Source organism: Leptodactylus fuscus, chromosome 8 (genome assembly GCF_031893055.1).
Source record: "Leptodactylus fuscus isolate aLepFus1 chromosome 8, aLepFus1.hap2, whole genome shotgun sequence".
Classification (NCBI taxonomy): Eukaryota; Metazoa; Chordata; class Amphibia; order Anura; family Leptodactylidae; genus Leptodactylus; species Leptodactylus fuscus.
The window spans coordinates 73,230,887-73,245,586 of NC_134272.1; the positions used below are offsets into that span (position 1 = coordinate 73,230,887).

The 14,700-nt window shown below is 43.4% G+C and overlaps 1 protein-coding gene across 1 annotated transcript in view; it reads left to right on the top strand.

Moving 5' to 3' along the window:
• Window positions 1–486: 486 nt before the first annotated feature.
• Window positions 487–14,700, top strand: part of STK39 (serine/threonine kinase 39) — a 216,972-nt gene continuing 202,758 nt past the window's right edge. The window contains exon 1 of the mRNA XM_075284227.1: window positions 487–770. Coding sequence (XP_075140328.1) covers window positions 668–770 — 103 coding nt within the window. The 5' untranslated portion in view covers window positions 487–667. The remainder of the gene's footprint in view (window positions 771–14,700) is intronic.

The window sequence follows — 14,700 nt, forward strand, 5'->3', positions numbered from 1 at the left end:
TATATAGTCCTGCCTCCTGGATGTCTCTATAGTTTGTATACTATATATATATATATATATATATATATATATATATATATAGTCCTGCCTCCTGGATGTCTCTATAGTTTGTATACTATATATATATATATATATATATATATATATATATATATATATATATATATATATAGTCCTGCCTCCTGGATGTCTCTATAGTTTGTATACTATATATATAGTCCTGCATCCTGGATGTCTGTATACTTTGTATACTATATATATATAGTCCTGCATCCTGGATGTCTCTATAGTCTGTACACTATAGATCTATCTGTGCCTCCTGGATGTCTGTATAGTTTGTATACTATATATATAGTCCTGGATGTCTGTATAGTCCCCCGCACCTCCAGCAGGTGTTGGCAGGGCCCAGCCCCGGGCACCTACTTGCCGGCAGCGTCCAGTAGGTATCATCAGCATGCAGGAGGCCGGGGGCTGAGCCTCCTCCTCCTCCCCTGTCACCCAGGAGGAAGCACCGGCTGCACCTCCCATCTCCTCCCCCTCCTCGTCTCCTCTCCAGCCCTGTGCCTGCCTGCCTGCCCGGCTGTCAGTGATCAGTGAGGTGCCAGCCCGCAGCAGAGGTGCCGCCAGCAGCCGCAGCCGCCGCATCCCTCCTCTCCTTGTCAGCAGGATGGCAGCAGAGCAGACCGAGTCCCCGGTGCACAGCCAGCCCACAGCTCAGCCCATCGGGTGGCCCATCTGCAGGGACAGCTACGAGCTCCAGGAGGTTATTGGTTAGTGCCTGTCATCTCTTGTGTGTTAGGTAGTGTGTGTGCCCGGGCATCAGTCAGGTGGCAGCAGAGCTCTAGGCCTCCCACTGCCCCGGGCTCTGCTGCACTTCACACTACACAGCTGCTGGCACTGCAGTGATGCTGCCGGTATCCTCTACATCCATACAGCAAGGTCTCGGAAAGTTCCCTGTTCATTGCATCATCACTCCCCCCCTGCAGGAGAGTTATCCCCTGTCACTCTGTGCTTCCCCTTTAAGATCACACCTACTACACCCAATTCTCTCCAGTTCCCCTGTGCAATATCATCATCACTGTGAGTCTGGGATCCGGCTTAGAGGATGCTGCTGATCCTTGTCATCATGCACTGGAGACATGGAGGGAGCCAGGATGCCCTCAAGGACAGGATGATGCTTGGTCACAGTGGCTTGCAGCATCATGTGCTGTTCTACAACTTGTGTCATGTGCTAGAAGCGGCCTAAGACGTAATGCTGAGCTATAGAATAAGAGCCATCATCACTGCGTCTGTGGTACGGAGGAGATCCAATGGGATCCGCTGAGCAAGGCTTGGAATCTGTTGTGAAAATCAATGATCTTCTGTTCCTTCCACGTCATGATTTACAAATGAATATAAAAATCTATACATGATAATAGGTACGGATAAATCCATTAATGGTAAAGCCTGTGTAGGTGAAAAGTTAAAGGGGGATTCTGGCTTCAGGAAATAAAGGGGATTTATGCCATTGTGAAAAGTTAATATATGTTAACTATCAATTCCTCAGGGTTTATAAGATCTCTGCTTGCTGTCAGTAGGAAGCATCTTGGTTTATTTCCAATGGGTAGAACCTGATGAACACATAGGTGCTTAAAGGGATCCTATCCTAAAAACTCATTTTTTTTTCTGGGTACCACATAGGAATAGCCTTAAGAAAGGCTATTCGTCTCCTACCTTTAGATGTCTTCTCCGTGCCGCCATTCGATATATAATTAGTTTTTCATTGGTATGCAAATGAGTTCTTTCGCAGCACTGTGGGCGTCCCCAATGCTGCGAGAGAACTCTGCCTCCATCTTCTTCAGGAACGGGTATTTTTCGCGTCTTCTTCCGGCGGTGGCTTCAAACTTCTAGGCCTCTGGCAGAGCAGACTGCGCTACAAGAAAAAGGCCGCTTACAATACTGGCGTTGGGACCAATTTTGAGTGGAGTCGTCAGAAAAGTTGCTGTCCTCTCTGACTCCCGCTTCAAGATGACATGAATTTATTTTTATTGATATTATACAATTATCAGCATTGTGTAATGAATTCGCTACAAAGTTTGTTATAAATTTACTGTCACAGGAAATACGTAATATGAGATTTTTAAAGGGGTTTCCTGGCCCCATATTGAGTCTTCATACTGATCCTGACACCGGGTCCCTCACAGATCAGCTGTTATACCAATCTCGAGGTGCCTGAAGCGACTAGTGGATCTTCGGCATACAAGTAATAGGAATGACGCAGCAGCACCGTCCTCTGCGTACTGGTGGTTGTGGTTTTTGCTAAGGCCACGTTTTTTTCCACAGATTTTCGCCGTGGTTATGCCATGTGTGGCCTCAGCCTTAATGAATTAGAGGATCTTTACTGTTTCAGGCTAACCGTGGCTGTCAGCCATCTTTTAAGGAATCTATTGAAGTCAAGCTGTCAAAAAATAGAGGAGTTTGAGTTGGTGGATTGGTCTACTGACTCTATAGCCTAAAATGGCGGCGAATAGCCCTTTTTTCACGGCCGTCTTGTATCTGTCTGGGACCCCTTTTCACAGATCCCTCACAGGATTGAGTCTGTTAACGTAACGGAGAAAATGACAAAAAATTGGACCTGTCCGTTAAAATGTCCCGCATAAAAATGGACATATGAATAACGACATTGCCCCACAGCAACCAATCACAGAGCAGCTTTCATTTAAAAGGAGCAGAATGCAAAATGAAAGCTGAGCTGAGATTGGTTGCTATGGGCAACCAAGACAGCTTTGATAACTCTGCCCAATGTGTTCTAAAAATGGCCGTTTGTTGGTTGTTACATAAACAGCGGTCACACGGCCATTTTTAACATATTTGTGAAAGACGCTTTAGGCCTCATTTATACATTAGTGACCCACAGACGTGTACTGATATAAAGACATATTTACCAAGGACAGTACATGGCTTTATTGATTCTCAATGTACTAAGGCAGACGTCCATTGTTTTCATGGAGAGATGTCCTCTGTTGGTCCGGGTTATGTATGTCCGCTTTTCACAGGCCCAGCACCATATGGGTCATCTGGTTTCATGAAAGAGACCTCCATGACAGCAGACATCCATGAGACACTGACACGTGAACAAGGCCATAGGTTACATGTACACATACGTGTACATGTACGGGTCTGTGAGAGAATGGCACGGACAGCACATGGATGGTCCCTGTGCTCTGTCCATGCTCCTCACACACCCATACCTATCAATGAATGAGCCCAGACCACAAAATAGACAGGAATAGGACCTGTCTTGAGTTTTGCCTCTTTGCTTATGGCTTCCTACAAGGACCTGTAATAATATGTGGTCATATGTTGAGGCCTTGAATGTGCCAGTGTACCGTCCATTAATAACATGGATAGCACCCTGACAAAGCACATGGTCGTGTGCATAGAGCCTTAGGGACCGTTCACACTTGTGTATAAAATTATGGATCAGATACAGATGTGTACATGAAGTGTTAGGTCTGTGGTTTAATGACACAGATACTACATGGATAATGTTCGTGTGGATGATGATATCTGTGTGGCACCCACGTCTTCACGTATTTATTCACTTCCTTAAGGGCTTGTTCACATGGGGCAAGAGGGGGCAGATTTTGGCGCTGAATCCACCTCCGTACTAGGCCCATTCATTTGGGCCTACTCCGGAGAGGGAAGTCACGGCAGGCGCATTTTGGTCCTATTCTGACGTGGCTTCCCGCGTCAAAATCAGGACCAAAATACGCCATTCAGTGCCCCGTGTGAACGAGCCCTCAAACAGCTTGGGCCACAAATCAAACAGGTATAGGAGCTCTCCTGAGTTGTGCCCTGGACTCTAGGACCTATGATAATATGTGACCATGTGTATGGAGTCATTACAATATATTGGGTCAACGTGGAAAACACAGCTGGCCCACCGTCAATGTACATGGTCGTGTGTTTATGGAGCCTTAGGGATCATTCACACTTATAAAATTATGGATCAAATACTGACGTGTTATCCAGACCATTTTTTGTTTTTTCGTTGTGTTCTGTTTTGTGATGCTTTCATCCCGAATTGTTTTAAATCTTTTTTAAAAGATTAATTTTTTAGTATCTATTATTGTAACCCCACAACAACTATTATACTCGGGGGGTCTTTTCAGCCTAGTTGTCTGACGTCACATGACCAGAACCTGCTTCCCGGGTCATGTGATATCTGTACGTCATTAAAGATTGCTGACACCGCCGAGGACTGTAGGGGAGACGGAGATAGGTAAGTAGCAGTGTTTTTTTTTTTTTTTTTTATGTTTGTATCCCCCTCTTCACCCCCCCTCCCCGGGTCTCCGATTATTATACTTTGGGGTCCCCTGAGTATAATAATTGTTCATAGGTGTTCTTTATGGGACATAATACTGTGTGCAGGGGCCACTATGGGGGATAATACTGTGTGCAGGGGCCACTATGGGGAATAATTCTGTGTGCAGGGGACACTATGGGGGATAATACTGTGTGCAGGGGCCAATATGGGACATAATACTGTGTGCAGGGGCCACTATGGAGGATAATTCTGTGTGCAGAGGTCACTATGGGGGATAATACTGTGTGCAGGGGCCACTATGGGGCATAATAGTGTGTGCAGGGGCCACTATGGGGCATAATAGAGCACGCAGGAATGCGGCGGGGGGGGTCGGTCGGTCAAGGTCGTCGTTGTCGGTTAAGAAGGGGGGGGGGCATGTCAAAAGTTCACCACGGGCCCCGCCATTCCTAGTTATGCCACTGAGTGCCGATATGGATCTGTTGGAATATGCCGTGTATTTAACACTTTCCTGACATGTCGTGTACATGGACAGCGCAGAGGGTGAATCATTTGTACAACCTGCTATAGTCCGGGGATCTCAATAGCTGAGCATGCGCCATCTGCAGGAGCTCACTGTAATATACTGTTGGACTCTGCAATGTTTCGGATCAGAGATAGTTCTGATCCCGGATATTTGACCGTGCTGACCATGACATTTAAGCGGTTTACAGATTGAAAGGATCCCTCCATTACCTAACTGACACCCAGGACAACATGACTGATGAGTGCTGATAGTTGGCATGGTCTCAGATCCACCAGTGCTCTATCTAAACCCTGATCATGGGTATAGTTATAGGAGGTTCAACGATTGCAGTCACTGCCGGTCCTGGATGCTGAGAAAGCCCTAAAGGTTCCTCTTCATATAAAATATACCAATATTCTAAATGGCTCATGGTAGGTAATGGCTCGTTACAGATTTTGCATTGGGACTCAGCAGCTTCAAGTTACGCTTCTGACCCTGACCAAAGGTTTAGGCAACCTTCGGCACTCCAGCTGTTGTCAAACTACAACTCCCAGCATGTATTCTTGCTCTGCTCTTCTCTGAACTCCCATGGAAGTGAGTGGAGCATGTTCGGAGTCGTAGTGTCACAGCAACTGGAGTGCTGAAGGTTGCTGACCCCCGGTCTATATAGTATAATGCAAAGAAATGGGAAAGCCTCTTTCCTGTCTTAGTATAGAAGAAATTGTGAATAATTGGAACTGTCGCATCCTTAATGACCTGATCTATAAAGTTAACATGTTAGTCAGCCCGCACATTGAACAGCATAATAAAATGGCAAAAAAGTAAACCCTATACAGCTACAATTACAACTACAACGGATTAAGGCTTGGGCCCCACGTTGCGAAAAGGCAACTTTTGTTGCAAATTTTGCAACAATTTTTTTTTTTTAGCTAAACCTAAGAGTGGTTAGATAGGGAAAAAAATAACCCTTGGTCATGTGATATATAGTCTGTGGTTATGTGATGTACACAGAGGTGCACAGCTCATTACAGTCACAGTAATCAGACATCTGTCTGGAAACGAGCTGTGCACCTGTGTGTATATCACATGACCACGGACTGTATATCACATGACCACGGACTGTATATCACATGACCATGGACTGTATATCACATGGCCATGGACTGTATATCACATGACCATGGATTGATTTTTTTTTTTTATCCTCGGGAATGAATGACAGTAAGCAGAGATCTCGATAACCGTAAGGAATTAATACAGAAAATATATCGGAAAACCGTAAAACTTTTTATTATACAAACAATAACTTTGTTTCTGAATATTGTTCTGAAAGTGGACAACCCCTTTAACGATCCATCTGGAAAATTAAGAGTCATATGCTCATTTTTATCAGCAATTGATAAGAATTATGAATCACGCCTGATCAACTTTCAGGGATTTTCAGTTTTCTATCTGATTTTTTCTGCTATAGACGCAATGATTATTGATCTTGCCATTGATCAGTTCTTCTCTAATTGTTGCTATCAGTTGCACGTGGTGACCTCGATAATTCCGCATTACACAAGATGGTGATGGATTTTCTTGAACTTGTACAAAATAATTGGATTACTAATGACTAATGATATTTTTTCAGTCAATTCATTTCAACATGGTATGTTCTTCTTTGCAACCGTTTACAGTGTTGTATGCAAGATTTTTTGGGGAGGGGGTTAGGGGAGGTGAAGCGTATTGTGGGTGGGGAGACGTTTCACAGGCAAGTTCTTCCAACACTCTATAATCCCCCATTAGAGCCTCACACACAGTATATTGTCCCCTAAGCAACCCACATAGTATAATGTCCCCAGCCCGCCACAGTATCATGTCCACAGATCCCACACAATATAATGTCTACTGTCCCCACACAGTATAATGTCCTCTGGTCCCACACAGTATAATGTCCTCTGGTCCCACACAGTATAATGTCCCCCTGTCCCAAATAGTGTAATGTCCCTAGATCTCACACAGTATAGTGGTCCTAGGTCCCACACAGTATAATGTCCCCTGCTCTGACACAGTATAATGTCACCAGATCCCACACGGTATAATGTCACCTGGTGCCACACAGTATAATGTCCCCAAGTTCCACACAGTATAATGTCCTCTGGTCCCACACAGTATAATGTCCCCCTGTCCCACATAGTGTAATGTCCCCAGAACCCACACAGTATAATGCCCCTAGATCCCATACAGTATAATGTCCCCAAGTTCCACACAGTATAATGTCCTCTGGTCCCACACAGTATAATGTCCCCCTGTCCCACATAGTGTAATGTCCCCAGAACCCACACAGTATAATGCCCCTAGATCCCATACAGTATAATGTCCCCAAGTTCCACACAGTATAATGTCCTCTGGTCCCACACAGTATAATGTCCCCCTGTCCCACATAGTGTAATGTCCCCAGAACCCACACAGTATAATGCCCCTAGATCCCATACAGTATAATGTCCCCAGCTCTGGCACAGTATAATGTCCCCAGATCCCACATAGTATCATTTCCATATCATGGTCCCACACAACATTATGTCCCCAGATCCTACACAGTATAGTGTCCCCAAGTCCCACAAAGTATAATATCCCATTGTCCCACACACAGTATAATTGCAGTTCCCTAAGCCCACATGGTATGGGGCCCAGGGACTGAGAGGTGAGTACTCGCCTCCCCTTCTCTGCATCGGGATTACTCTGATGTAGGTGCCATATGATGTTAAAATCCATATATTATACAGTATACGGTATGTTTTTTTTCGCAGTGGCCTAATGTATGGCACAGTTCAGTAAACCACGCTTTCTTATGTCAGGTCTGTAACATAATATATATGCTGAAGATTTCAAAATCAACCACATGCCCCAGAATCCGCTGCAGTTTTTTTTTTTTTACAGTGTGTGAGAATGGGGTTTGGAAAATACAAGCCGCATAGCACATGTCACATTTTTTTTTCTTCCATTTTTGCAGCAGTTGGCAATAAACCTGACACGTCTGAATGTGGCTTTAGCATACAAAATATACAGAAATAGTAATGTAACCTTAATGTACACTAGGTCATAGGTGGTCGGTTATGGGACCTCCTCTGTAAACTTCTAGACTTGATTATAAACTTGATTTATCTCTTAAGGTTAAGACCCCAAGTAGCGAATTACATTGCATTGCTGTGGAAAAAAATGCAGCGAAAACATTGCATTTCTTATTTTTTTTACATATAGATTGTGAGCCCCACACAGAGCTCACAATGTACATTTTCCCTATCAATGTGTCTTTGGAATATAGGATGGAAATCCATGCAAACATGGGGAGAACATACAAACTCCTTGCAGATGGTTTTTTGCCCTTGGCGGGATTTGAACACCAGGACTCCAGCACTGTAAGGCTGCAGTGCTAACCACTGAGCCACATTGAATTTATTTCTGCAGTGTTTTTCATTAACTTTTTGCTGTGTTTTTCTTCTCTTATTAAATCTAAAGGAAGAACACTTGCAATTCTGCAGCTAAAATTTGCTGCGTTTTTACTTAAGTTGTAAAAATGTCTAGAACGGTTGATAAATGTGGTGCAAGGCTCGTAGGGTTAAGACCCCACACTTCCATCTACAGTACCAGCAAAGTCAATGAATTTCTGGTTAATCTCATCCATAACGAACGCAACATATCAATTTGCGGAAACCTAATGTGCTTAAAAAAATGATTACCCATTATAGTCTATGAGGTCTGCTGGGTTTCCGCCTGATTTCTGCCCTAAAAATATGGAAAAATGTATTTTTATAGCGGAATTGGGAATGCTTTAAGAGACTGCAGTGTTCGCTCGATTGTTGCAACCTCTTCAACCAGCTGATCTGTAGGGGTCCCACATGTCGGACTCCCAATGATCACCTATTAACGATCCCAGCCTCAGCGGTCATATACTGGGTGCCAGTGATATGTTAGCACATGTGACTGCCGAGGCCGGTGATGTCATGCAGGTGTCACCACCAAATGCGATCGTAGAATGTAACAGGGGTCCTGACTGTGGAGTAGTTGAGTATCACTTCTTTATTTTAACCCCTGGATTTTCCAGTTTCCTTGGCAAACTACTTTAATTAGAAGGTTTTTATACTTTTTAACCTAAAAAAAAGTTGCTATTTAGTGCACGGGAAAGTGAGGATAAGCTGTAGCCGGTGCAAGCTGCAGTAGTTCAGTAGCTGTGCCGTGTTCACACTAAAGTTACATAAAGTGTACCACTTGGCAATACGCCCATATTAATAAAACTGGCCATTGTGTTATACTGGTGAGTTGTGCCAGATGACAATCTCAGCTCTGCTGTATTAACCTGTAGCCTGCTAGATCTGTATGCATACTCCAGCAATGCTCTGTGTGCACTGTAGACTCCATCCATGATTTATGATAATACAATACAGGATGCGTTTCTGCAGTCCACGCACGTTATACCGCCAAATAATGATGCATAAGCAGTAGCGTTACGTGGCATAGTCTGATGGATGGTTTTTGCTCATAAATTACAGTTTGCCTCCCTAAAGTATCCTGGATAGACGTCCTTCTTGCATTAAGTGTTCGGTATGAGATGTTATTCAGCCTCCTATATGGAGGGTCCTGCAGGTTTGCGCTCGGTAACCGCTTTAATTAACAATTCTGCATAATAAGTTAGCGCCATTTATTTGAGATATTGCTTTCTCAGTTCCTGGGTTGAATCCCCTGAAGACTGATAGGACAGAAGCGGCGCTGTCTATATTTAGCTGTGTCGCTACCATGGAGTATATAGTAGGGACCTGTTATAGGAATACTGCTCACGTGAACAGGGATTTCTTGCACATCCCATTCATAAAACAAGGCTCCATTATACTGATGCTTTTGTTTTTGGAAATGTATATTTTCTGTTTGCACGGTCACTTTCTCTAGTTTACTTCTCCTATTCAGGTTCCAGTTTGTGTGAAATACCCTTCAAAGTCCTTCCTTCCTATAGCCGAGGCTGACTTTTAAGTGGTTTGCTAGTGAAAGGGGAAAAAAAAATTGTAGTTTTAAAGGGGACCGTATCTTAAAGGGGTTTTCTCGTGAATATAACGATATTTGAATTTGTTGACAATTTATAGTGAATTTTTGCAAATTTAAATAATTAAATATTTTGCAGGGTTTGAAAGATTTCCTGCACTTGGATTTCTAAACAATAGAAACCCAATCCACTTAAAAAGCGGTTACCTACGGAAACCTGAGGACCCTATAGACTATACTTGGGTCCACTGGGTTTCCGTCTGAAAAATGAAGCGAGAAAAGTCCTGCTTGCAAGTCCTACAATTTTCAAGTGGAACGGGGGACAGATGGAAACGAAGTCCAGGTGTGAATCCAGACTTAGGCTCCGTTCCCACGGAGTAACGCACCGCATCCTGTCCTTGCAGTGACAAAAATCATCTCCTCATGCAAAACACAAGCCTTCTTTGTTAATATTCTAATACACAGCAGACAATCTGAATTGTTAATGTTGCAGTGTAAAGCTTGGAAGGAAGACAAATCCGCAGCCAAAGGTAGATTTTAGTCTATCTCAGAATCCATCTAGATGCAGCCAAAAATGATCATAATCATTCCTTGGTGATGCCTAGGTAAACCATAGCCGGTCATAATAAAATTTTGGGATAGATAAGCACTACTTTTAAGTCGTCACTACCTTTTCAGATAACTGAGTTTCATTTAAAGGGGTTGCCTGGACTTAAGAATAGACCGTAATAGGCTGATTGGTGGTGGATGAGAGCTGGCCCTAGAAGGGGCTCCATACAGCTGGCTCTCGGTCCCCCATCGATCAGGATAGGCCATAAATTGCTTGACAACCATTTTAATAGATCATGTGACTCTGGACAAAAAATATATTGCAACACTATATCCAATGTTGTTTTCTACCTGAAGAAACTCTCAAAAGTTCCTGCCACTTGGTTTCTCCCTCCCTCCTAATTTTCTGTTCACTACCTGTTACTAGGGAAGGTCCGTCTTTAGAAACCAACAGACTCAGGATGGAATACAAGAAGTGAAGAGTTCTATCTTCACAGCCTGTGCATTTTTACACACAGATCTTCTTCTCTGTGCCCCCTGCCCTGTGCTAAGCTGCACAGAGAAGAGTCTGCAGTTTAACCTAGTATTATAGGAGTGTAAGGAGAGTCTGTCTACTTCTGACTAGCTGCTTGGGATATTAGACATATACAACAAGCAGCTTTCCTTATTGTTCTCAGATTTATCTTCAGGGCTGAGTTGATATTCTGGTTTCCGGTGACACACTCCCTTTAAGTGTATGGGAACCTTTTCTCAGCCTTCCTGAAGATGCTGTATTCTTGACAGGTCCGATTTTGTTATTTTCTGCTGTCAGACATAGCTTTGATATTCCAATAACTTGAATAACTTTGGTAATCCTGTCTTACGTGAAGGTATGTCTGACATCTGGCACATCTATTTCATATTTTCACATTCCAGCTTCTTGTATCTCTTGCCACATTGATAAATAATGGCGGCCATCCAAAAATAAGAATAAATTGGTTGATTTTGCTTTCTTGGGCAATTTTGCAGATTTACGAGGGACCTCAAAAAAGTTATTTTTTACTTTGTGACTCGGGGTGTTATCAGTGGTCAGCTGGGGGAATCATTAAAGGGGCCTTTTGGACTAGGATGATGACCTATCCATACGATAGGTTATCAATATCAGATGGGCGGGGGTCCAACTATGAGCTATTGAAGTGGTCACAATGCTCAGGCAAGGCTCACTTTACAGTTCCAGCAAGGTGAACTTAATCCCATCTACAGATTGCGGGGAAAAAAAACACATTGCATTTTCAAAATCTTGTGCGTTATTGAAATGATTGCAACATGTTAATTGTAGATACAGAATCACAAGCGTTTTCCCTATAGATTATATAGGGGAAGAAAATGCACAGATCAAAACACATCAAAAATGCTGCAAATGCAAATGAAATGCTTTTTTTCGTTTGCATTTTATTCCACAGTGTTTTTTAGTTGTGTTTCACTGTGTGGGGCCTTAGACTTAATGTTATGGAGGTCTAGTCTTGTATATGGTATTGGTCCATATACAGGTCTGTGTGCACAGTGTAGGCCTCCATAGAAATCAGTAGGCATCAATGTACAGTATTACACAATGTACAAGGTCTTCAAAAATAAAAACTCCTCATGGGAGGGGCTTGCTCTGACGGTCCCATTGAAATGAATGCAGTGAAGGCAGCTTCGTCCAATCATGTTTTCTCCTTGTGAATCCCTGCCTCTCTGTTGCCAAGATATCACTGTTTTTGTCAATATGCAAAGGAGCTCTTTGGAGCAATGAGGGCATTGCAATTGCTCTAAAGAGGTAAGCAGCAACACCCGCATTGCTCATTTGCATATTGACAGAAATGGCGATGTCTTGGCAAGGGACTATAACATATCTCAGTTGATGTACTGGGTTCTGGAGACAGATTGACAAGGAACCGATTAGTGGGAGCATGCAACTCCTGGCATTGTTTACACATCAGGCACTGTGTTGCCCACTCGCTGTATTTTTAGTAGCAGCAATTTTGGGTCCTGCATGGTGTAGTACCCATAACCACTGTTACTAAAAGTGCAGGCAGTGAGCAGTATACTGTTCACTTTGAGAAACAGTTGATCGCAGGGGTCCCAATAGTCAGATCCTCATTTATCTAAAATTGTTGGAGTATCTTAAGGATAGGATATCAATTTTTAAAAGGTGGAGAACCCCTTTAATTAGAATTTGAAGAGGTGTCAGTATATTATCGGGTCTTTAATGTCCTTTACGTCCAGTCCATGAATCTTGTTTCAGTAGACTCAGAGGATCGCTCTGCATTTCTTTGCGACCAGCTCGCTGACCATATATCTGTACATATAGTATAGATGATCAGATCTTATGGCCACTTTTACTCAGTGGAATATTAGAGCAATGGAAATGAGAAATTTTGAGCAGCCGTGTGACATGAACCCTCTGCAAGTAAAACTTGTCAAAATATTTGCTTTCTCACCTTCGAGCTAAATCCTTGAAGTTCTTATTTTAGCACAGACCTGTAAGTGAACATTCTGCTCCTCTCCTTCATTATATCGAGAGGCACAGGGGTTTGCAGCTTGCACAGGTAGATTTTTGGGTTATTGCTTTAGTAACGTGATACTTTGTGGTTATATATATAAAAGCTCATCTACATACCAGTATAAAATAATATGCCAAAAATTTAGATTTGTAGCGTGTGTCCTAAATACCTCTCAAGATTCTTGACATTAAACGCTACTTCTTTGTAGTAGGTGTTTTCAGCCACACAGTGAACCAAGTGTGCAATGGCTTTGTCAAAATTTTACTTTGCAACATTGCAACTTTTTGACTTATGACCGACCCCGGTCTACTCTACTCGGTGATATTGTAGAGAGCTGGAGTGGGATAGGGGAGACTGAACATGTAGACTTCCACCCACCCCTCTACACTCTGCAAACCTAATAAGTGGGGTGCCAAAGGACCTCCTCTTGTTGATTGAGGATGCAGTGCAGCAAATGCCCTGTCAAGAACTGATCCCTTTAAGAACTGACCTTACAGTGGTTAGGCTGGGGAAGGGGCAGTGATTTTTTTGTTGTTGTATTTTTATGCTGGTGTTTTGAGCAGTATGTATATGTTTAAAGCGGTTGTCTAGAAACATTGACACTTTTGTCCATGAGATATGTATGTTATGGCTTCTTACCCTTATTTGCATAATTTATGTACAGTATCAAATACAGAGTCCTCAGTCTGCACCGACACGCATTTTTTCAGTGGTAAATTGCTGCTGAGTTTTTGTCTCTGATAGTTTCTGTCCTGGGGTCCTGAGAGTATTCTACTGCCTGGCACTTACCTCTGATTGTTTCTGTCATTCGGTCCTGTCAATAGTCTGCTGCCTGGCTCTTACCTCTGATTGTTTCTGTCCTGGGGTCCTGTCATTATTCTGCTGCCTGGCTCTTACCTCTGATTATTTCTATCCTGGGGTCCTGTCATTATTCTGCTGCCTGGCTCTTACCTCTGATTATTTCTATCCTGGGGTCCTGTCAGTATTCTGCTGCCTGGCTCTTACCTCTGATTATTTCTATCCTGGGGTCCTGTCAGTATTCTGCTGCCTGGCTCTTACCTCTGATTGGTTCTAGCCTGGGGTCCTTTCAATAGTCTGCTGCCTGGCTCTTACCTCTGATTGGTTCTGTCCTGGGATCCTGTTAGTATTCTGCTTCCTGGCTCTTACCTCTGATTATTTCTATCCTGGGGTCTTGTCAGTATTCTGCTTCCTGGCTCTTACCTCTGATTATTTCTATCCTGGGGTCCTGTCAGTATTCTGCTGCCTGGCTCTTACCTCTGATTATTTCTATCCTGGGATCCTGTCAGTATTCTCCTGCCTGGCTCTTACCTCTGATTATTTCTATCCTGGGGTCCTGTCAGTAGTCTGCTGCCTGGCTCTTACCTCTGATTGGTTCTATCCTGGGTCCTTTCAATAGTCTGCTGCCTGGCTCTTACCTCTGATTGGTTCTGTCCTGGGATCCTGTTAGTATTCTACTGCATGGCTCTTACCTCTCATTGGTTCTCTCCTGGGGTCCTTTCAGTAGTCTGCTGCTGGCTCTTACCTCTGATTGGTTCTGTCCTGGGGTCCTGTCAGTATTCTACTACCTGACTCTTACCTCTGATTGTTTCTATCCTGGGGTCCTGTCAATAGTCTTCTGCCTGGATATTGCCTTGAATTAGGACCCTCTTAGCTCTGTGAGCAGGGTATATGTGGCCACACGGCAGCAGACCTCAAGTAACAGCAAGATTCTGTAAGGTGTTTGTTGATTGGAGAGGGATAAGAGTTGGCTTGATGAGTATAATTTATTGTACACCACT